At 35.3% G+C, this 23,224-nt stretch overlaps 1 protein-coding gene across 9 annotated transcripts in view; it reads left to right on the plus strand.

The window, feature by feature from the left end:
- Window positions 1-23,224, plus strand: part of robo2.S (roundabout guidance receptor 2 S homeolog) — a 654,191-nt gene that overhangs the window by 607,643 nt on the left and 23,324 nt on the right. For 3 of the 9 annotated variants that reach the window (XM_041583357.1, XM_041583358.1, XM_041583360.1), the window contains 10 exons: window positions 100-224; window positions 3,714-3,885; window positions 4,766-4,948; window positions 6,673-6,699; window positions 7,572-7,640; window positions 10,196-10,238; window positions 12,597-12,724; window positions 15,510-15,791; window positions 16,076-16,201; window positions 19,166-19,322. In XM_041583357.1, coding sequence (XP_041439291.1) covers window positions 100-224; window positions 3,714-3,885; window positions 4,766-4,948; window positions 6,673-6,699; window positions 7,572-7,640; window positions 10,196-10,238; window positions 12,597-12,724; window positions 15,510-15,791; window positions 16,076-16,201; window positions 19,166-19,322 — 1,312 coding nt within the window. The remainder of the gene's footprint in view (window positions 1-99; window positions 225-3,713; window positions 3,886-4,765; window positions 4,949-6,672; window positions 6,700-7,571; window positions 7,641-10,195; window positions 10,239-12,596; window positions 12,725-15,509; window positions 15,792-16,075; window positions 16,202-19,165; window positions 19,323-23,224) is intronic. The other 6 variants (XM_041583361.1, XM_018248845.2, XM_041583364.1 and 3 more) reach the window with 4 other exon arrangements.

The following is a 23,224-nucleotide window of genomic DNA, read 5'->3' on the forward strand; positions in this document are numbered from 1 at the left end:
TCTGCTTGCCTGGATATGCATTAGGTTAGTTTAAAAAAAGAGGTTTGAGCAGCAGGATTAATGTCTACTTCTTTTCTTTCCTCCTTTCACCTGCCATAGCCCCAAGTGCTCCTCCACAGTCTGTTACTGTTATGACAGTGGGAAATAACAACAGCACCAGTATCAGCATCTCATGGGACCCCCCTCTGCCTGACCACCAGAATGGACTTATTCAGGACTACAGGGTAATAATCCTTCATTATGTGACATGGGATTCTGATTTACAATAAATAATATTTGACATAATTTTGACAGTAAAAAAAATAACATTTCACAAAATTGTAAAACAAGATATGCATTTAATGTTCTAGCACTAGGGATGTAGCGAACTGTTCTGCTGCGAACTAGTTTGCGCGAACTTCGACCGTTCGCGTCCGCCGAATGTTCGCGAACGTTTGGGAACGTTCGCATTTTGAGTTCGCGTTCGATTCGAATACAAGTCGTTCGACCATTCGACCATTCGAATTCCTTCGACCGCTAAAAATCGAACGATTTCCATTCGTTCGAACGATTGTAAAGCATTCGATCGAATGGCTTCGATCGTTCGATTCGAATGAAAATCCTTCGATCGAATGATTAAAATCCTTCGATCGTTCGAATCGAACGATTTTAGCGGGTGTTCGAAGTTCGCGAACTGTCCGCGAACGTTCGCATTTTTTGCCGGTGTTCGCGAACGGCGTTCGCGAACACCAAATCGGCAGTTCGCTACATCCCTATCTAGCACATTCATTGGTTTAGAATACAGCCCATTGTTGACATTACATTTATATTTATTTGGGAGGATCAATATTCTATCAAGATTTATTAACCCCCATGCAGATATTAACCTCAGCTTCACCCTTGTCAATACTTCCTGCTCCAATAAATACATCTCGATGATGCCGGTATCACAACCTTTTCCATATTAGATTTAAAACAGATTAGCACATGATTAACTTCTACACGACATTCACCGTTCACTCCAGCCGAACCCTTTGAAAATACAATCAGATCATTTAAGGAAAAAGTTATAGCTGCCATTATCATTGGCTCTGTGTTTTGGAGTGTTGGGGGAGTCAGAAGAGAGTAATGCAGATCATTATACATGACACAGGCTTGTTTGGGATTAAATAAATATTTATGTAGAAGTCAATAATATACAGTAGTAATGCAATGAGAACTGGGATTTAACATCCTGTTTATGAATAGTGTTCTGCTAGCTTTATTTCTCTTTAAATATGAAGGAACAAATTATTCTGCTTTCTTAGTATGTTTGAGTTAATAATTATGTAGACATATATAATATTTTATAATATATCATCTATATTTTAAGCCTGGCACAGGCTATTAAAGAACCCCAAATCTATGACTGGTGCTCCAACCCAAAAATTGTTGAAGAGACAGAAACGTAAAGCAGGTTATACAGGGGCACACTTTTTTCTTGATATAATAGATGTAATAGAAATCAATGTATTAAGTGCACATTCTCCATTACATGGGATCTATTATCTGGAAACCCACACAAAGCCTCACATAATGCCTTTTTTTTGGGTGATTTTATTTACTTTTTTGGACATAACTGCTACACTGTTCATGCCTACATACTGTTACTCTCTACACACCCTACATACTGTCACTGGGAACAACACACAGCTGATTAAGTAAAGGGGTCTTTTCACATCTGGAGTTACATTTTGTCCTTCAAGAGTAAGGCTGAGACAACTAGATTTTTGCATATATTTCCTTGCATATGTGTAGAAGGTGCTACATATACAGTAGGTTGTAGAACAGGCTCCACCTAATAATAATCAAGTGGCACTTTGCTATCGCTGTCTAAAAAGAACACTTTAGAAAATTCAATGGGCGAATTTTTTCACCCTGTTTCGCCATGGAAATGTCGCCCATACACTTGTATGGTGTCACTCGCCAAAAAAAATGATGCACGTCCAAAAAAAGTTGACGCCCATAGACTTTAATGGGCATCAGCGTCATTTCGCCGGCAGCGAACTTTTGGCAAAACTAAATGAGTCAACTTCGCCCAAGCCCAAAAGCAAGCCGTAGAGAAGATATCATTTATCCAAATTAATGTACATATGTAGGATTGGGATGTTTTCAGGATATAAAAAGATGTATATAGCCTCATTATGTCAAAATATGCCTTCTTTTACATACAGCCTTAATAACTTGCTTATGTATAGAAACCCTTTGCACATAATGGTGCTGTAGACTATATTTAGAAATGGGTTTTATATCAGTATATAAGAAACAACAGTTACAAAAAAATATATTCCAAAATGTTCTTTCAATGTTAAAAATCAATATTTATTAAGTACAAAATTTAAAAAGATAGGCATACAGACCCATTGATGCTCCGCCTTACGCGTTTCGTACCCACTGGTACTTAGGCAGAGGCACTATTAATGCTCCATTTGACTCCAAAATTTAAACCCATGGAGATCCCTCCCTCAAAGCTTAAAACCAATAACTTTTTGCCACATCACACTCTGATGTTAAAGCAACATTACACATATGATCAATTAGGCCATGTTTCCTTTGCCCATACTTCAAATGAATGAATGCTATCATGATATTGAAACAACAGCCTGCCAGAAAGCAGTTCCATCCTAAAGTGCTGGCTCTTTCTGAAAGCACATGACCAGACAAAATGACCTGAGATGCACTTACACACCAATATTACACATTTTAGAATACTACACATGCTGGTTCAGGAATTACATTTTATATTGTAGAGTGAATTATTTGCAGTGTAAACAGTGTCATTTAGAAATAAAAACGACGTCATAAAAATCATCCCTTCAAAGCTCTTCAACAATGAGACGCAAACTGGACCTTCCTATCATAAATATCTATTAGTTAATACCTAATGTAAAATAGCTTAAGGGACCAGGACATGTCATCCCTGCCCCTCCCTCAAAATTGCCTTGGTCAATAAAAGTCACAATGGGCAACCTGTAGAGCTGTAACTGTTATTAAACTACAACTTTTAGAGACCCCTGACAACCTTTACAGTTGGTGGAATGTTGGGAGTTAAAGCTGAAAGCCACATGTTGGACATTCTTAAAGGAGAAGGAAAGCTACGGAGGCATTTTATTGCCAATAGATTAGCTGCAATAGCGCAAGCTAGAATGCTATATTTATTCTGTAGAATGTTTTACCATACCTGAGTAAATAGCTCTAGAAACTCTCTGTTTGTTTAGGATAGGAGCTGCAGTATTAACATGGTGTGACATCACTTCCTGCCTGAGTCTCTCCCTGCTCTGGGCTCAGATTACAGTAGAGAAGGGAGGGGGCGGGGGAAGAGGAGCAAACTGAGCATGCTCTTGCCCAGGGCAATGAGGTTTAAGCTGAAGGCAGGAAGTCTGATACAGAAGCCCATGTGTACACAATAGAAGGAAAGAAATGCAGTTTTTCTTTTGACAGGGGACTCAGAGCAGCACTACTTTGGGGTTTTACTGGTATATTTAGATGGACCTTTCTGATAAGGCTTACTTAGTTTTAACCTTTCCTTCTCCTTTAACATAGCAAGAAAGGGGCCCTGCAGGCAAGATTTTGTACTTACAGTAAATCAAAGGAAAAAACAAACACCAAGTCTGCATATAATTAATTATGGAATTTTGTTATGTAATTTAATATTTCAGTGCCCTTTACATGCATGTTAATTTTTCCTTCTGTAGATCTGGTGTCTGGGTAATGAGACACGGTTTCATATCAACAAGACAGTGGATGCTGCTATTCGTTCAGTGGTTATTGGTGGACTATTTCCCGGAATTCAGTACTGTGTTGAAGTTGCAGCAAGTACAGGTGCAGGCACTGGGGTAAAAAGTGCCCCCCAGCACATACAGATAGGTAAATGTCATTCTATCGTACTCCAACACATACACAATTATATACACAATTCTTCTATCCTGTTAAAGTTCTTTGATATAATTTGATGTAGAACAAAGTACAAGGCACAAAGCCAGATGTTTTTGGGATACTTATTTATACACAGAACTGCTGGATATATAACATTAGCTATCCATGTTTCAGATAATGTGACACTGAACTCATGTGCATACCTTATGTAGCTTCCACAAAATCTATGCATTTTGATCAGATGGATAGCAATTCATTACTGCTGACTTTGGTTGCATTGTAATTCTGGAGCACTTGAAATGACCTCAGGGTATCATATTTCTTGTTGGTTTTTTCCTCAATCCCATTGTTTTAGTAAAGAACCCATAAATCACATCCAAATGTAGGAAACATAAAAAACTCCAGACAACCCCGAAGAAAAAAATCACTGTAAGGCATGTCAAAAATAGCTGATATATAATAAATTTCCACCAGAAATAGTTAATAAAATATCAATAGAACACACTGGTGCACTCCAACATAAACAGTAGTTTGTAGATGACGTGCTACCTTTTCTGCTTTACACTTTAAGCAGCATGTACCCTTTTGTTTTCTTGCTGACACCAAGAGGGTTATTTATCAAACTCCGAATGCCAAAAACTTGAAAATTTTTTGTTTTTTTTAACTATAGAATCTGAATTTTTTGTTGAACAAAAAAAACTTGAATTTTTCAGGACTGCAAAAAATCTGAATCCAAATATCCATATCTAAAATGAAGACATTGCAAATTAAACACGCAGCACTAAGCATAAATATTGCACAGCATTAGATCTCAATCAATTGCTTATAATGGAAATTGACCAACAATACTGATAATGTAACTCTGTCACAGGAAATCGCAATGAAGTTGTGATCACCGAGAACAACAACAGCATAACAGAGCAGATAACTGATGTTGTAAAACAGCCGGCATTCATTGCAGGAATTGGCGGTGCCTGTTGGGTAATTCTCATGGGCTTTAGCATTTGGCTTTACTGGAGAAGAAAGAAGAGGAAGGGTCTCAGCAACTATGCCGGTAAGATGTCAAATAATGGGTGACAAAAAGTTTGCTCAAAGCTTTTTTTAATGGAATCCTGTGTATTTATAGCTATTCCAGTAAAATATCTGCAGCATTTAATAAATTGTTTTCCTATGTGTAATTAGAATACAATTGTACAAGGTAAACTACATTCTTTTTGGAATAAAGTTTGACTGAAAGTGGATTTAGCAATTTTATTGAAAAGGTACAGAAGATCCCACCTGCCGTGCCCCACATGTTGCTTCCTTCATTATATGATCATTTTCATATCTTATTGGACTCTGCCATTGCTTTAAACCTTTATGCACTGACATAATTCTCTGCAATTCATTGTTAGGTATGGGCGAATTTTTTCGCCTCGTTTCGCCGAAAAAATGACGCCCATAGACTTGTATGGAGACGTGCGTCAAAAAAAAAGACGCGCGACAAAATAATTTCGCCGCGCGACAAATTGTTTTTGACGCCCATAGACTTTAATGGGCGTCTGCGACATTTCGCCCGCGGCGAATTTTTGGCGAAACGAAACGGGTCAAATTCGCCCATCCCTGTTCATTGTTCATGGTTAAATTAAAATCTATATGCCACTAGTTTTTATCTTTTAGTATTTTTAGTATTTTGTGTGTTTTTTTAGTGTGTTTTGGGTTAAACCATATCTCATGTGCTTATAGAAGTGTCCAGCTTAGTACTAATAATTGTGCACAATTCCATGCAAAACAATGTTCTTGTGTGCCTTTAGTTTTGAACTAAAGGCTCCTTTTAGTCATAATGTATATACTGCAGTAACATATGGACATATCTACAATTTTTTTTCTACATCCCTCATTTTCATAGTCAGAGCTATGCATGTGCTGATCATATCTGTAAAGAAGTCTTTGGTATTTCCATCTAGGGTTCCCTGGTACACAAGAAATGTATGCTTCTTCAGGTTTTAACAACTCGTTAGATCTTTGTGATAGGAAAGATCAAATAGATGGGATCTTAGATCAAACTCATAGTACTTCAAAGGATGATCCAAGTTGCAATGTTGTACCATCCTTCATCTTGAGAAATGAGTCATGTCAGAATTTCCTGTGAATATTAATGTGTAGTCAGATAGACATACTTTGAAAGGTGGCATGACTGCAAGAGAACGTGTAAAAGGGTGATAGGATCTTATCTGAACACTGTAAGGAAATTAGGAAGGAACAAGAGAAGCATGATGAGTTGATATCCTGGTCATTGTGTTCCTTGTTCTTGGTTCTCAATTTAAAAGCAATGTCATTTCCATTTCAATTTGATATGGTTTACATGTCTATATATGTCTATATCTATCAGTATAAATTGTTACATTAGCCTTTTCAACATTTTGTTGTGGGTTTTAAACCTTTATCAAGAGCACCAAGAACCAGGTCCACAATGTTTTGATGGATCTTTGGTTAACAGAATTATGCTTTCTTTTAAAGAGTCAATCAATCATCATTCATTACTTCTCAATTCTCAACGTCAATGCTTGTAATGTGTCCAGAATACTGCCACTGTTATTATTTCACATGGACAGCAGAATGCATTGTTCTTGCAATACATCACTGGCTGCTGGTTGGCTACTGCTTCAAACAATGTCATCATACCATGTTAAACGGCACCATTTCCATTGCTGAATGAATACTGAAATGTCTTGCTACCCTCCTTCAGCTGGTGGGAATGTTAGTAACTCAAGCTCTGTTTCCTTTCTTGTTTTGCAGTTCAGTCTTTCACCTTTACCCCTGCAGGTACTGTCCGTTAGTTTGTGCTTTTCATTTTACTATTTTTTCTATTTATATTTCACTGCCATTATCTCATTAAAATTGCAAACTCTCAGAATTAAATATGTTGAACCCCTTAGAAAACAACAATGCTTAGTCAGTAAGGGCTACAGTTATTTCTTGCATTATTCTTCAACAGATTTTGTTAGTCGTACTACTAGCAAAGCCATTACTTCTACGTATGTCTTCCAGAACTCCTGAGTTGTCAGTGCTAATATTAATTAAAGTGGTCACTCGACATTCTTTCAATTAAAAGGGGTTTCCTAAAAAAGGTTATATTTATTTCTGAGAGATATATATTTCATGCAGCCTTCTTTATGGAGATGAGCAAATTAACATATTTCTAATTTCAGGCAAAATAATGGTATTCAAAATTTTTTAAATATTAATCCATTTATCTGATTTGCACTGCGATGTATTTTGCAGAGTTTTGCTCATCTCTACTGATTAACCCCAGATTTGGCAGAGAAGTCACAACCAATATGTCTTAGACATTTGAGACCTGTAATGGGGTTAATTTCAGGTATAGGCAGCTGGTGGCTTTCTGGATGTTGTTGAAACTACAACTCAGAGAATACCTTTGGCTGCCAATAGGTATCTAAGAATTGTAATTCAATATTTGGAGGCCCTCAACTTTGCCATGCCTGAGTTAAGGAATGCTTACTGCTTAGTGTTTAGGAAACTGCTCAAAGAAAACTCTGAAGCTTCAAACCATGCCCTCACCAGTAATGTGCTAGATATACATTTTATGCATCATTTACACTGCAATAGCGATAATTACAAGTTCACTTTTATCCCAAATGGGCGAAAATGTCCTTTCTTTTACATGCTCTGCATAGATTCCCCAGATACAACCATGCACCACAAGGTTGCACTTGGCACAAAGAAGGGGAGCTGGCACAAAACAGGTATACCCATTTGATATAATCTAGAATTATATCTTAAATTAAAGATTTCAAATAAAGAAATCCTCACAAACTTAAAGTTCATAAATGGCACCTTCTAAACATAACACATCTAATGTTTTATTGTGTACACTCTATACCTAGGCACAACTATTTTGATACAACAGAAAAAAAACAGTAAAACATTAAAATATTAAAAACGTATTCTTCTTTGTAATTTTTTTTTAGTTTGTCTGATTTTGGGGTATACTTAAACCAAATATGAGGCATGATGTAAAAACATAAACAAATCTGTTCAGAGATGAACATGTAGTCCAGGGGGCAGGGATTGCAGCTAAACTGGTACAGGTTTAAATCATCAACAGCATTATACTCAATATTCTAATATGGTCTTCAATTGAAATAAATTGGTAACTATATGCCTTGGTTGTCATGTACTGTATGTGCTTATATTTCTAGATGTCCCATATGGTCAAATCCAAGAAGGGACAGGCACAAATGGAAAGTACTGTTAGGAATGTTATTTTTCGACATTGATATACTTTTAAAGCGTAGAACTTACACTAATGTAGCATCCCCTAGACATATACATTTCTATTTTAACACAAAAAAATCAGAATATTTGGCCATAACATTCCCAGGAATTATAACTGAACATGAAAGTTTCTAAGGTGTAACTTGAAGGCCTTTTTGTAGCGAGTGGTCATCATTTAAGCAGGTCCTATAAGCCATCTATAAAAATGTATGTGATATTAAAACAATATAATACAAGATATATGTTTTATTTTATTTTCAATTGTGAAGTCTTTATGTTATAATATTATGTGTTATTCTGTTTTACTGATACAATGCCCCATAGATTTTTAAGCCATCCCTCTTCTAGCTTCATGAAAATAAAAATGGAAGCTTGTAACTAGTTTGCCTTTATCCCTATTAAGCAAGGTTCCAATTTTCAACTCTTTTCATTAGAGAAATACAAAAAAAAAAAAAAAATTATCCATATAGTTTTACAATGTCCTAGTTACAAGTTAAATAACTTGAGTAGCACCAAATTCCCACACAAAAGGATTATTAGCACTATACTTCATTCATTCGAATGTATAACCTAGATTATTGCATAGCCAGGGGAAAGATTTATTAATTTTCTTATTCAAGCTTTTTGAAAAATTGTTATTCAACTCAATTGAAAACCACTTTGTTTCATTTTTACAAACTCAAATGTTTAAAAAAAAAAAACATGGATTTTAAAAAATATACCTTCCATTAACTTTTATAGAACCTCACCAGGTTTTAGCTGCCAACATTTTTTGCCTGATACATCTCAAAATGTAAAGGCTCAAATTAGAAAAAAATTGAGGTTGCTTGTCTTGTGATTTTCTTGAATTTAAATTTAAAAGACCCCTTAATCTTGGTCTTGCTGTCTGTATTATTCCCTAATAACAAGAAAGACTCACTTGGTAAAAGTTTCCTGTAGCATGTATGAGCCAGTATCTTAGCTGAGGTAGGGTATATGTGGCTGCAAAATTTGGGGCCACACCTATTATCTTGGCTCTTGTGGAGTTAAGACACTATAAGAAAGTCCAGACCATACACCAAAACAGTTAATTGCAAATCAGATGTTGCCTTATAAGTGGAGAGTTCTTTCAAGTTAGTGCAGCTTAACTGAACTGCAATGAACTCTGACAGGGATTCCCCATAGTAAATAAAAAGGAATGGTTGTTTCCAAATCTTATTCAGCTATCTGGTGCGATCAGAGAACTCTACAGATTTCAAGTCTGTATATTTAATCTCTTTTTAACCTTTATCACCAGAATTCACTGCATATTAATTAAGTGAACCTACCAGCCTTTAGTACAGATTACCTGTATTGCTGATATGATAATATCAACTCGCATATAAATCAGCATCTTATCTTGTAATTCTTTATGACTAAATATGTGGTGTGGACATTATTACAGTTGTCTTTTATGCCCTGTTCATACGATTCTATCTTTACTTCAATGGAAAATGTGCTATTTTAATGGAAACTATGCTCTCTGAATTTTTGCATTAATACGTTATTGTACTTTATATTTTAAAATTGATTGAGACATAAAATACAAAGGGCTGTGATAAATCACAGTATTGTGTAATTGTATTGAAGCATAGCCAGTCAGCAATCATTATTACCACTTTAGTTTAATATTATATATACTGTATTATTTTACCAACAATGTAAGTGTATGCTGTTTGTGACAATAATAGAGCTACTGTCAACTGTCTGCCTGGTAGAGTGTTTATTGCATTCTAAAGTGATAATAATAATTAAACCCCACCCTAGACTCTGGTATGAAACATATCATTAAGACCAGCCCCTGAGAGTCTACTCTACTGGAGCATTGGTTCTTACTGGAGCTGTGACTTTGTTTTGTCATGTCATTGGGAAATGGTTCTTGATTAAATTGTGTCTTCATAAAATGAAACCTATATTTAAATATTTGTTTCAATTAAAACCATGGGGGAAAAGACACAAAATAAGTCGTCAAATTATTAATATGTTTCTTTCATTTATCATGCAGTCACATTCCAGAGAGGAGATGGGGGGCTAATGAGTAATGGAAGGTAAGTTAGTAACTTTTTAATTCAGCAGCATCATAATTACAAAAGGCTTTGGATAAGACCAAGTTTTTCTATGTATAATGATGTTTGGCCCTTTATGCACATTGTCTCCAGGAATATGGGCTTTCTTCATCCTCTGAAAATAAATGTTACTATGCAGAGAACTAATTATCTTTGAAAAAAGTTAATATTACTTGCAAACCATTTAATAGATAACCGAAAGAGTATTCCTATTTAAAATAATAAAACATAAGAAAATATCATTTAATGTGATTACAAATGTGAACCTGAGCAAATGTATCACATAATAACAATAGCAATAATATTTTAAACATATTCAAGTAGACTGAAATTTTCCATGAGAATAGAGAGAGTGCTGTTGTTAGAATGAATGGGAAAAGTTTGTGTAGTCTATAAGTATCACTGTGACAATCATGAATTCTACACTTGACATTCCCAAAGACTCAAGGCACAGCAGTCTGTACATTGTACCACCATAGTCTATAAAATAATAAAATATTACCAGCAATACCTTTATTTATTTATTACCCATATGTCTATTGCATTATCTTGGTTTTAGCAAATGAAGTTACTGCACAATGGCTCATTCTAAATTGCTGTGAGTGAGCAATTACACATAATCGATCACAAAATAAATGATTCATGGATGATAAATTGTCAGTAGATTGATACAACTGGATTCCAGTACTGGGTACTCAAATGAAATTGATACAACATGGTAACACACATACATATATCCTCATTTACATTCTTTTTGTCAATATGGAAATTGTAATTAGACCTAGGTTAGAATTTTCAATCTCTCATTCAATCAATTCTTTAGCAAAGGGAGATTAATCGTAATGAGATCTTGTAGATGTTGCGAGGAAGGTATCTGTACTTTATTGCTGTTACCTTGGAAACATTTCTCTTAGGGATTGAAACAGAGAGGGTTTATTGGTGGAGTGCAATGATTATTAATGATTCTTTTGATTTAAAAATGTATAGAACAAAAAAAATCCTTCCTCCCCTTTGCTATACAATGGGAATGCATTTCATGATGAATGCTTATGATTTACATGGGATTGAACAAGAAGAATTCCTACAAGAATAATTAGCTCAGTGCTTCCCGAGTTCAATCTTCAATATCCAACCGCATCCAACTTGTTTCCCTAATTAACCTAATTAAACTGACTACTTCCTTGTTGAAAAATAAATTTGGTTACTATTTAATTACCTTAAAACAAAACTACAAATATATATAAAAAAAAAAACCTTACTTCACTATTAATTTAGCCCAAAGTTTACCTTAATCACATTCATTCTGGGCTTCCATGATGATACAGGAGGTCAAAAAGACATTCTCCCTAAACTTCATAAATGATCTTTAGACTGAGCGCAATAACCAATAGTGCTCCCATTGGGGGGGTACGCTCAATAGTTCTGGAACCACAATTTTTAGCATTGCATACAGGAATACTTCAGGCTATCAAGAAGACTTGCTTATAATTATTATTACTGGTATTCTTTATTCATACTGTGTATTTAGCGAGGTTAGTGATGGGCAAATTTATTCGGCAGGCGGGAATTCGCGTAATATTTCGTCGCTGCTGAATGAATTTGAGAAATCCCCAGCATCAAAGGTTTTTTTAATGTCGGCGACAATTCCAACACCAGCAACAATTTCAATAAATGCACGCCTATTGACTTTAATGCCATTGGACAAAATAGTTGCACATCAAATTGTCGTCGGAATTGTCGAGGCCGTCAATTTTTTTGTTGTTGACAAAAAAATTCCATTTCATACTAAATTTTTCCTGAATTTTTCAGCATAGCAAAACAGGACAAATTCACCCATCACTGAGCGAGGTTCATACAGTACATAAAGTAGGTTTATTTGTTACATTATTTAACAAGGGGCATCTAACCCAGGTAGTGTACCTCTGGCTTTAGATATATGGCAACAGATGATAAATAAGAGTAATAATTGCAGTATTAGCATATTGTTCTAAATCCAAAATATAGTGGAAAAACATAAGGTGATTTGGTGATTTGGAAAGGAAGCGGGAAGGAAAACATAACATCCAGGAAACAATTCTTTCTGAGCAGTCATTTTGAGTGATTGCCCTGGTGAGGAGGTCATTCATCACTAAGTCACTTGTACGATTGTTTTTCTTTCTGTTCACTTACCCTCTTTTTCCAAGCAATACATTTCATTCAGACTCACTGTGTTACAACTAATGAATTGTTTTGTAGAATTTTCATAAAACTTGTGTTCTTTAATGAAACACTTGTACAGGTATAGAACGTTAATGAAAGTTACTGAATCATATTGTTTTTCTTTCTTTTTTCTTGCTACAGCCGTCCTGGGCTTTTAAATGCAAATGATCCAAGTTACCCTTGGCTGGCAGACTCCTGGCCAGCTTCCAGCATGCCCGTGAATAGCAGCAGCAATGGACCAAATGATCTTGTTAATTTTAGTTGTGGAGGTTGGTATATATGAAAGTGACAATAAATAATTGTCTGCCCATCTGCAAGTGTATCAAGCTGGTGTTTGTCCATAATGATTGCAAACTTAATACATCGCCTGTGACTAACTATAAGGGCATTTCATCCCTATAATTCTCTATACATTGCATACAAAGTTTGTGGTACTTGGAGTAGGATTGTTTGGTTTGATATTTTGTTTATTTTTACAGGAGACCATTCATTAAAGGGGACCTGTCACGAGATATAAAAAACTGTATAATAAAAATCCTTTTGAAATTAAACAAAAAAAACACATTTTTTTTTAGTTAAATCATCTATCTCTGTTATAAAGGTATTCAACTGTCAATAAAATATTGCTTGCTCCACCTCGATGCTGTGGGCCTATTCTGCATTTGCTAGATGTCTCTTGCCTTAATTAATAACAGTGTTCACAAAATGGCAGCTGCCTGCTTGCTGTAACGGTGACTTCCAAAATTGATAGAAACAAGATTTATATAATTTGTAGAGTGTAAGTAACATTTATTTTCCTTGACAAACATAATGGAAAAGAATCTCAAATGTATAAGTTGACAGGTCCCCTTTAAATATTTTACCGCAACCTTAGATAAGGAAAGAGCTACTGTCAAATCAAATATAACCAATAGTTTTAAAGGTGGAATATACACATATGTTCAGCATAAGCCAAATGAAATGAAGGTCAATAAAACTGTATTTCATCAATAGTTTTAAGAATTATTTCCAAAGTGAGGCATACCTAAGTGAACTAAATCACTTACCTCCCAATGCATTGACCCGGGGTTCTTTTTATCTATTCTTAGATTAAACCCAAGGTGTGCAATTAAATTATATTATCTTAATTAAAACACATTTTCAGTTTAAAACCCTACTGTTTGGCTTATCAGCAAAGACATATAGCTCCTTCATGCCCAAATAAATGGATGGATTGGAAGGCTCATTTGTCCTCCAGGCATAGTTAAATTATGTGTATATGCTCTTCTTTCTCTTTGTCCCTCACTTTCTAGAATTATGGAAGGAGATGTTATTATGACAGATATGTGAGGTTCTGAGTGTTGGCTTAATCAGTTCATTTACATTTTTATTGCCAAGCAACTATGTAAGGAGTATGTATGGAGTTGGTATATCTCCTTCTCAATATAAATCTACCTTTGTCTTCATATAGATTCATCATATTCCGTTTTAACAATGAACCACTGCCAGGTTTATCAAATGATGCTGAACTGTGAGGGCTCTCACAGAAAATATAATTTCATATGAGATCAAAGAAAATGAAATGAAAAATGTTTACAGTAGATGTTGAACACGACAAAAGGGAAACCACCAAGGCCAAGTTTCTTTGCTTTGTGCTTTGAAAACTAAGTTTTCCAAATTCAAATTTCCTAAGTTCAGTCTGCTTTTTGTTTTATTGGAGACAAGAGCAGAACTTTTGCAATGTAGGACAAGTGTAACATAACAAATATCAATACTTGAAGAGTATTGATAAAACAGGAAGACAGATTGCAATGTGTGCTGGGGGGTTTTGTAGGTTGAACAGATAATTGTGCAAGGTACTGTACGTGTAAAGTTTTACATATTCAGCCACGATAAAGTTATCTGTAATGCTGATAGTCACTAGTGATGGGCGAATTTATTCGGCAGGGGCAAATTTGCGTGATTTGCGAAACACCCGCAAAAATTTGCCCGCAAAAATTCACCGGCGTCAAAATTTTTTTTCAAAAACGGGTGCCGGCGTCAAAAAACGGGTGCCGGCGTCAAAAACGGACGCTGGCGTAAAAACGAGACGCCAGTGCCGTTTCGCAAATTTCGCGTGAAATTCACAAATTTTTCGGCGAAGCGAAACGCCGCAAATTCACCCATCACTAATAGTCACCTTGCCTAAACAAATTAGAAGTAACTTTGCCAGACCTGTATGTAATGTCGTTGCTGCCCAAATTGCTTGCCTCATCCAGGGCTCCCTTCATAAATGTCCTGACTGGCCATGATAGACTACTTTTAAATGTGCTGTGTCCCACCCTAATCCCTTACCATTTCTTAGCAAGCCCCACAGACTTTCAGCAGTCCAGGCCCCTACTTAAACTGAACCACTGACACATATGTCAACTGACACCAGTATGGAAAAAAGCTATATATATAAAAAATCACAGCTTGCTTTCATTTTAGTTCCTGGCCTTAGTTTGCCAGGCTACAACTTCATACATATAGCTTCTTCAATGTTTATTACTGTAAATGCCATAACAATTTTAAGGGGCACATTAATTTGCCTTCTGAATGTATGTACATTCTCTGTTTTGCCATTAAACATCTGGTAAAGGATCATATAAAAATGATTGAAGAATGCAATCTGCAGCAGAGAAAAACATTTAGTATTTTATTTCCATATATACAGTAATTTGGAGGTTGGTGGTTTTGAAAATCTGTGGATTCATTTTCTCATTATTTGTCAATAGGCCAGACAGCTTGACATGAAATGGAGTATGGAAAATGTTCTTCTGCAGTGAAATATTCTCAACTTGGCTCTCTCCCTTGAAAGTATAGGGAAAAAAGGATGGTTTTAAGCAGTGAAACGTGAAGGACAATGGTTGGCCTGTCACAAATGCTGATAGCTAAGAGATAGTTGTACATCATCTATCCTTCATTGGCTCATGGACTCTGTCTCAGCTTAAATGCAAACGTACCGAGTGACACATTTATTTTTCATTTCAGACCTCAATATTTCAGGTTCCCTGTGCATCACTTATTTCTTTCATTCCTCTTTATTTAACACAGATGTGTTGCCAACAGTTCCAGGTCAAGGAGAGAAAACAGCCACTATGCTTTCTGATGGAGCCATTTACAGCAGCATTGATTTTACCACAAAATCTAGCTATAACTGCCCAGGACAAATCACACAAACCACGCCATATGCTACTACGCAGATACTACATTCCAATAGCATTCATGAGCTGGCAGTTGACTTGCCTGACCCACAGTGGAAAACCTCCATTCAGCAGAAGTCTGATCTCACTGGAATGGGCTATTGCATTACTGACCAAGGCAAAGGAAGTAATGGTACGTAACAGGTCTATGTCCTCACAGATTTTGCATACAGTGTGCATGCTTTAAAGATTCATTTAAATGTTATGTTGAGCTTTACTAATACTGGACATGTTGCATGCCTTCCTTTCCCTCTCCTTCCTGGTAAAAATATTTTTTTGTGAAAATAATAAACAGCAATTTCTATGGCCAGCTTACCCTCTCCAGCCATGCTTGATAGCTAATTGCATGAGGTGCATGAGCATGTGCTATATACTAATCACATGATATCACTGAGACCTTTGCCCTTTAACCCTTAGCCTTACTTTACATCCCTGACTATCGAATGGCTGAGGGATTGTCAAATAGAATACCCCACAACCAGTCACAGGATTTCAGCACCACCAGCTCTCACAACAGCTCAGAGAGAAGTGGCAGTCTTTCAGGTTGGTTAACTATTGTGAAGCAGGACATGTTTTGAGCTTGGTTCAAAGCTTATGTTATTTCAAGAGCAAACTATTCATGTGTATGCCTTACTAAAATACTGCATGATGACGTCTTGACTAACTCCATTTCTGTGTCAGCTGTAAAGTAATTCAAATGAAGTTACAGACTCAACCAAACGCCAACAAAACTTTTTCTTTAGAAAAAGAAAAACTATTAGAGGTAGTAAGATGGTTCAGGTTCTGGGCCTTTTTTTGGAAGTTCATAAGGACTATTTTCTACAAAACTGACATTAGCCTGTGTTCTTCTTCTATTCCATATGATGATTTAGGCCTCTTGTGGATTTCCATATCATAAGTAACAAAATATGCTTCATTTGTCAGGTGAACAAATAACTTGAGCTGTAAATATTTGAAAATATTACAAAAAAATCTCTAAAAAGCATGCCGACATTTTCTGCTACTAAACAGATGAATCCTTCGGTCCGTTTTTCAATTGCTCACTACATTTTGCTTTTCCTTGTCATTTCTCTGTTTATTCCCAAGGTTCTGGTATATTTCAGACAATAAAAAACACATATAAAACTTGACATTTCCCACCTTCTTACAGTCTTAGGACCTATGCAAATGCTAAAACTACTATTATATCCATATGAGCTAAGATATAACAGGTAGAGATGAATACATAACCAGTTATATGATCCACTGGACTATTTGCATACTATTTAATGCACGCAACTATTGAGCTGTTCTTAAACTGCCCAAATGTTTAATAAAAAAAACATACATTAATGAATCTGTTTTTATAGCATTCAGTCTACTCTCCTCTAACTACAGGATATGTATTAAATATCAAAACATCAATGGGACATGCACACAGGTGTACATTTATTTAAATTTGAGTTGATATTTAAGACAATTTTAGGGAAAAAATTGTGACAAAATCAATTTGAATTTAAGTTTCCTGAACTCAAATTTCCAAGACTTATCAATCGAAGAATCTGAAATGTATTAATGAAAATATTTGGCAGCTTAAACCTGCCAAGCTTCTGTATAGATGAATTTGAGGGGAATATATTTAATATTTAAATGCAAGGAATAAAGAGATTTTTTGATCAAGTTTTTAATTCACAAAATGATATGATTAAGTTTTCTGATTTTAGTATTTTGTGTATTTCCTAGCAGTTATTAGTAGTTATTAGCAGTAATCTTAAGAGAAAAAATAGCTCAATTGAAAGCAATTTAGCCACACATATGGATCAGTACATATCTGGTGGCTCATCACTGAGATTTGGGGGCCGATTCACTAACTTCGAGTGAAGGATTCGAAGTAAAAGAACTTCGAATTTCGAAGTGTTTTTTGGGCTACTTTGACCATCGAATGGGCTACTACGACCTTCGACTACGACTACAACTTTGAATCGAACTATTCGAACTAAAAATCGTTCGACCATTCGACAATAGGCTTGGCTAACTTTTTTGATCGAAGGATTATTCCTTCGATCGTTGGATTAAAATCCTTCGAATCGTTCGATTCAAAGGATTTTATCGTTCGATCGAAGGAATAATCCTTCGATCGTTCGATCGCACTATTTGCGCTAAAATCCTTTGACTTTGATGTTCGAAGGATTTTAATTCCCAGTCGAATATCGAGGGTTAATTAACCCTCGATATTCGACCCTTTGTGAATCGGCCCCTAAATGACCAGATCCCATGGGAATCAGTGAAAAAGTCAATTTTCGAGTAACTTGGATTTCTAATTTTTTTTATGAATGACTAAAATTTAAACATTAGTTAGTAACATTGGTAGTTGTTGAATACGTAGTAATTCTGTGTCATGTTTAATCTTAAGAGAAAAATGGCTCCATTGAAAGCAATTTAGCTACAGGTATGGATCAGTACTTATCAAGGTACCTGCTATTTTATATTAATTTTATAAAGTAGGGAACTCGGAAGCTTATTATCTAAGACAGGTGCAAAAGTGTGCCATATATATATATATATGACACAGTAAAATCTGTGCACCAATGCTAGCACAGCATATTGATCCTGTCTATCAGCCTCTACTCTTTGTTATGATTTGATAAACATCTTTTACTGTATGGCAGTTTATACATCCAACACAAACCACCATGCACAAAGAACAAGAATCCAGTAAATCCACTTCAGCAAGTGAAACCTGTCTCTCTCTAAGATGCTCAACCGCTATTAACTTTTGATGTTGTTTCCTGATGTTGTTTAATATCCACTTACTAAAATATTAGCCTCTTCAGAGATTCATTTTTCCACTTAGGGTGAAGTGATGTGGCATGAATAACCCTGGGCTTAGTCAGGGTTAGTGCTTCTTGCTTATTACACTGCTTTTGTAAATGGACTTGCTGACTTATCTTGAAAAACGTTCACTACTCATCTGAGCAGCTTCTTCAATTTAACTGAATATTAGGTTTAAAAATTTCAGTGGACCCATAATGATTGGTGTATGGGTTTGCATTACTGTTAAGGGACTGTTAAAGAATATGCTCAGATGAGCAATTTAAAGATTACTCAACAAGTTCAATTCAGTACTAGACATCGTTATATATCATGAATAAAAAGCTTTATATGATGATTTTGACAGAATTCTATTTTGAAAAATAGAACAGTAGGTTTTTTTGTTTTTTAAACTAAACCATAGAATGTAATTCTTCATTCATTAGCATAGACTTTATTTGGCAAGGCCACAAAAAAAAATTGTAAGAATAGGATTCAATAAGTTCGAATTCATCTAATTACAACTTTCCCCCTGTAAAAACGAAAATTAAATTATGGACCCTAAACATCCCAAACCTTATAGTTGTGTTAGATAGAAACAATATTGTAGTATGCATTCTGTGTGTTGTTGTATCAGACTGATGTAATGGAAGATGAATTTGTGTTTATAAAATAAAACACATTTTAAAGACAGCTTTGACTTATTTCTATTGCTAGGTGGAAAAGAGGGAAAAAAGAAGAAAAATAAAAACAGCTCTAAAGTTCCTAAAAACAATGGATCCAACTGGGCCAATGTTCCTCTACCACCTCCTCCAATACAGCCACTGCCAGGCACTGAAATAGAACATTATGTCATTGATCACCAGGAAACAGGGTAAGTTAAGTTTCCTTTTGTTCATCTTTAAATTCATTGTATGTAAAATAATGATTATGTTCACAAAAGAAAACTCTGCCCTCTTTGCTTTTAAACAGATGTGATAATAAAAGAAATCATGAGTACCTTGATATGATTAATGTGTATAATAATGAAGGTAGCTACAGTATTTAGTGGTTGCATAAATAATTATAAGAAGACAGTAATGTATAAAGCGGCAAGTGGAAATGAGGATGAAAATAAACATATGCCCAAGGCACCAGGTTAGACTCAAAGACCTCACATTATAAAAAAAACAAACAAATATAACTGAATTAACAATCAGCTATCAAAGACTGCAATATATTATAATTTGTTATGGAATTTCTTCTCTGCCAAGTGAATATGCTTACTAATTTGGATGTATTATTGTCCAAATTGGCTTTGACAGAGGAGCTAGGCATAATCTTGTCTACTAAAACATTTAAATAACAAAAATTGGGTTTATAATTATTTAAACAGGTGATTCAAGTGTTCTCCTGCATTATCAGATGTTGGTTCTTCGTTTTAAGATAAGAAGAGATGAATGTGTCAGATTTTATTTGCCGGTACAGCCAGCGAGGTAAAAATCAGACAGGAAACAAAGCTTAGTAATGAGATGGGCAATAAAACTCATTAACAAGAATGTGAGTTATCCTTTTAGGTCTGACATATAGAGGATTTCATGATTCGTGGAAAATATGGTTATAGAAGTAGAAACATTCCTCCATTGATATGTTTCCATTGTGTCAGGAAGCGGGTATCTGTTATGTTCATTGTATGCCTTTTCAATTACTATAAATAGTGAAGTCAACATTAGCAGGTAGTGTAGTGTCAGCCAACATGATCTACCAACAAAACGTTTGATCTTATTTAAGGTGGAAGATAGTACAGGTATGGGATCTGTTATTTGGAAACCCATTATCCATTATCCAGAAAGCTCTGAATTACAGAAAGGCCATCTTCCATAGACTCCACGCACTCATCATTTCCAAATAATCCAAATTTTAAAATACTATTTTCTTTTTCTCCGTAGTAATAAAAAAGTACCTTGTACTTGATCCCAACTAAGATATAATTAATCCTTATTGGAAGTGTAATCTGCCTATTGGGTTTATTTAGGGGCAAATTCATCAAGGGTCGAATATCGAGGGTTAATTAACCCTCGATATTCGACTGGGGAATGAAAATCCTTCAACTTCGAATATCGAAGTCGAAGGATTTTGCGCAAATACTTCGATCGAACGATCGAAGCATTTAGGTGGCGAACTAGGGGGTCGAAGTTTTTTCTTAAAGAGACAGTACTTTGACTATCGAATGATTTTTAGTTTGAATCCTTTGATTCGAAGTCCTAGTCGAAGTAGCCCATTCGATGATCAAAGTAGCCAAAAAAACACTTTGAAATTCGAAGTTTTTTTTCTTCTATTCCTTCACTCGAAGTTAATGAATTGGCCCCCAAATGTTTGCATGATTTTCTAGTAGACTGAGTATTTGTAGACATCTTGCTTCTACAGTAAATTATGACTCAAAAAATGTATAGTGTATAAGTAGTGCTAAACCTGGTTTTAATGCTGTAATAACCACGTGCATAATTATAGAATATGCCATCTACATTATATTCTTCTCTGCTCTAATACAAGGTCAGAAATTTGCTTATAGGTATATTGAAAAGGTGAGGATAATATTTTTGAACTATGAGACATTGGTGTTAAACGTAAAAGATCTTCATTTCCACAGTATCTGTGTTGTAGCTCTTTAATATTTAATGTTACCTTTGAGCTCAGGGTGGTAAACAGTTAGAGCTGTGATCTCAAGCATGCGAGCTGTGACTGAAAGGTATTGACTTGGTGATGAATTGTACACATCAGAAATGTCAGACTTGCAGTCTTTCAGGTTTTTTTTGGCCAAGAATGTGAGGGCTTGTTGTTCACAGCTGAAGGAAAGCTGTGAATTTTGATATATCTTAGTGTAGGAGAGTGCACTCTAGCACTTAATATCATGCTAATTATATTTATGTGACTATTTTCTATTATCATCAAGTATTCACAAGGAAGGGTTAGAAATAGTGATGGGCGAATCTGCGTGAAATTTGCGAAACAGCGAAAAATTTTGTGAAATGCATTGTCAAGGGGTGTCAATTTTGATGTGGCAGATTTTTTTCGGGCGAATTGTTGTTCTTCAAATTAATTTGCTTGTGCCAAAACACAGAAATTTGCCGCAAATTTGTGTCTGCCGAATTTATTCGCCTATCACTAGTTACAAATGGAAACTAGTTTATATGGACTGTATATCTGCATGTTGCTCGTCTTTTACGTCTCCTAAATAGACTGTAACTTATGAGGTTGTGAACACTGTGACCTTGCTTTGGGGATAAAACATTCCCTGTATGAGAAAGAGATACCACATGGATGAAATACTGTCTAAGCTGATACAAGCACCAATATAGCACCATGTCTTATAAATACTATATAACTAAATGTATGTAGCCATAGCCTCTGTGCTTTAAGTTGACCAGTCTTTGCTACTCTGTGATACCCAGCAATGCCACCAAAGCATTTCCAAATTCAACTGCTTATTAAGAGGAAAGTGTAAAGTAAAACAAAATAACAAACAATGTGAATTTAATGTGCTGTGTAATTACTACATTTTTATGCATATATTCCACTTAAGAAGAATTTGTTACAAATTCTTAAGTCTATTATCTGTCCCTTCTCCTATTGAACATAATACCAAATGATGGTGTCTTACAGATATCCCAAAATGTTTTTTTGTTCAGGTTTGTGCAGACACAAAAATGGTGTCATTTAACTGCAACAATTTGTGAACCATACATCTAGGGCCAACAGCATTGTTGAATGATAACAGCTCAGACTGTGACAAAAAAATGTTTGAGTGGCATATTTATATAAAAGAAAAATAGTTCCCAAGAGTATAGGCTGTTGTGAAGGCAAAGGTTTTGTTTTGATAAAAAAAACTGTTTAAGTTTTTGATTCTTTCTACAAAATATAATAAATAAAGCCAGTTATGGTACTTTCTAGTTGAATTTTGTTGTACTGTAATTTCTGATAATAATATGTTTGAACTTGATTTAAGTGAAGGCATTTCAGAAATCACTATTGGAGGTTTTGCCAAACTTTCAAACTGTGACTAATCCCATCAACTTAATTTATCTTAAGTCGCTGAGCTGTTTTAGTTTTGAGATGTTAGTATTCTTCTGGCACTAAGGGGCCGATTCACTAAGCTCGAGTGAAGGATTCGAATGAAAAATACTTTGAATTTCGATGTATTTTTTGGGTACTTCGACCATCGAATTGGTTAAATTCATTCGAATTCGAACGAAATCGAACGAATCGAAGTAAAAATCGTTCGACTATTCGACCATTCGATAGTCGAAGTACTTTCCCTTTAAAAAAAACTTCGACCCCCTACTTCGGCAGATAAAACCTACCGAAGTCAATGTTAGCCTATGGGGAAGGTCCCCATAGGTTTGCTAACCTTTTTTTGATCGAAGGATTTTCCTTCGATCGTTGGATTAAAATCGTTCGAATCGTTCGATTCGAAGGATTTAATCGTTCGATCGAACGAAAAATCCTTCGATCGATCGATCGCAGGATTAGCGCTAAATCCTTCGACTTCGATATTCGAAGTCGAAGGATTTCAATTCGAGGGTCGAATTTCGAAGTATTTTTAACTTCGAAATTCGACCCTTAATGAATCTGCCCCTAAATGTTAATTCATTTATAGGAAAATATTTTCTTCAATATATTTTATGTGAATAAAAAGTATAGAGTAAGGGCATTTGCTTCTGTTGTATTTACTTGAGTTTAAAGTTGCTGTCTTGAGCTGATTATTCAAGAAATATATTTTTCTAATATAATGAATAT

The sequence above is a fragment of the Xenopus laevis genome, chromosome 2S, assembly GCF_017654675.1.
Source record: "Xenopus laevis strain J_2021 chromosome 2S, Xenopus_laevis_v10.1, whole genome shotgun sequence".
Classification (NCBI taxonomy): Eukaryota; Metazoa; Chordata; class Amphibia; order Anura; family Pipidae; genus Xenopus; species Xenopus laevis.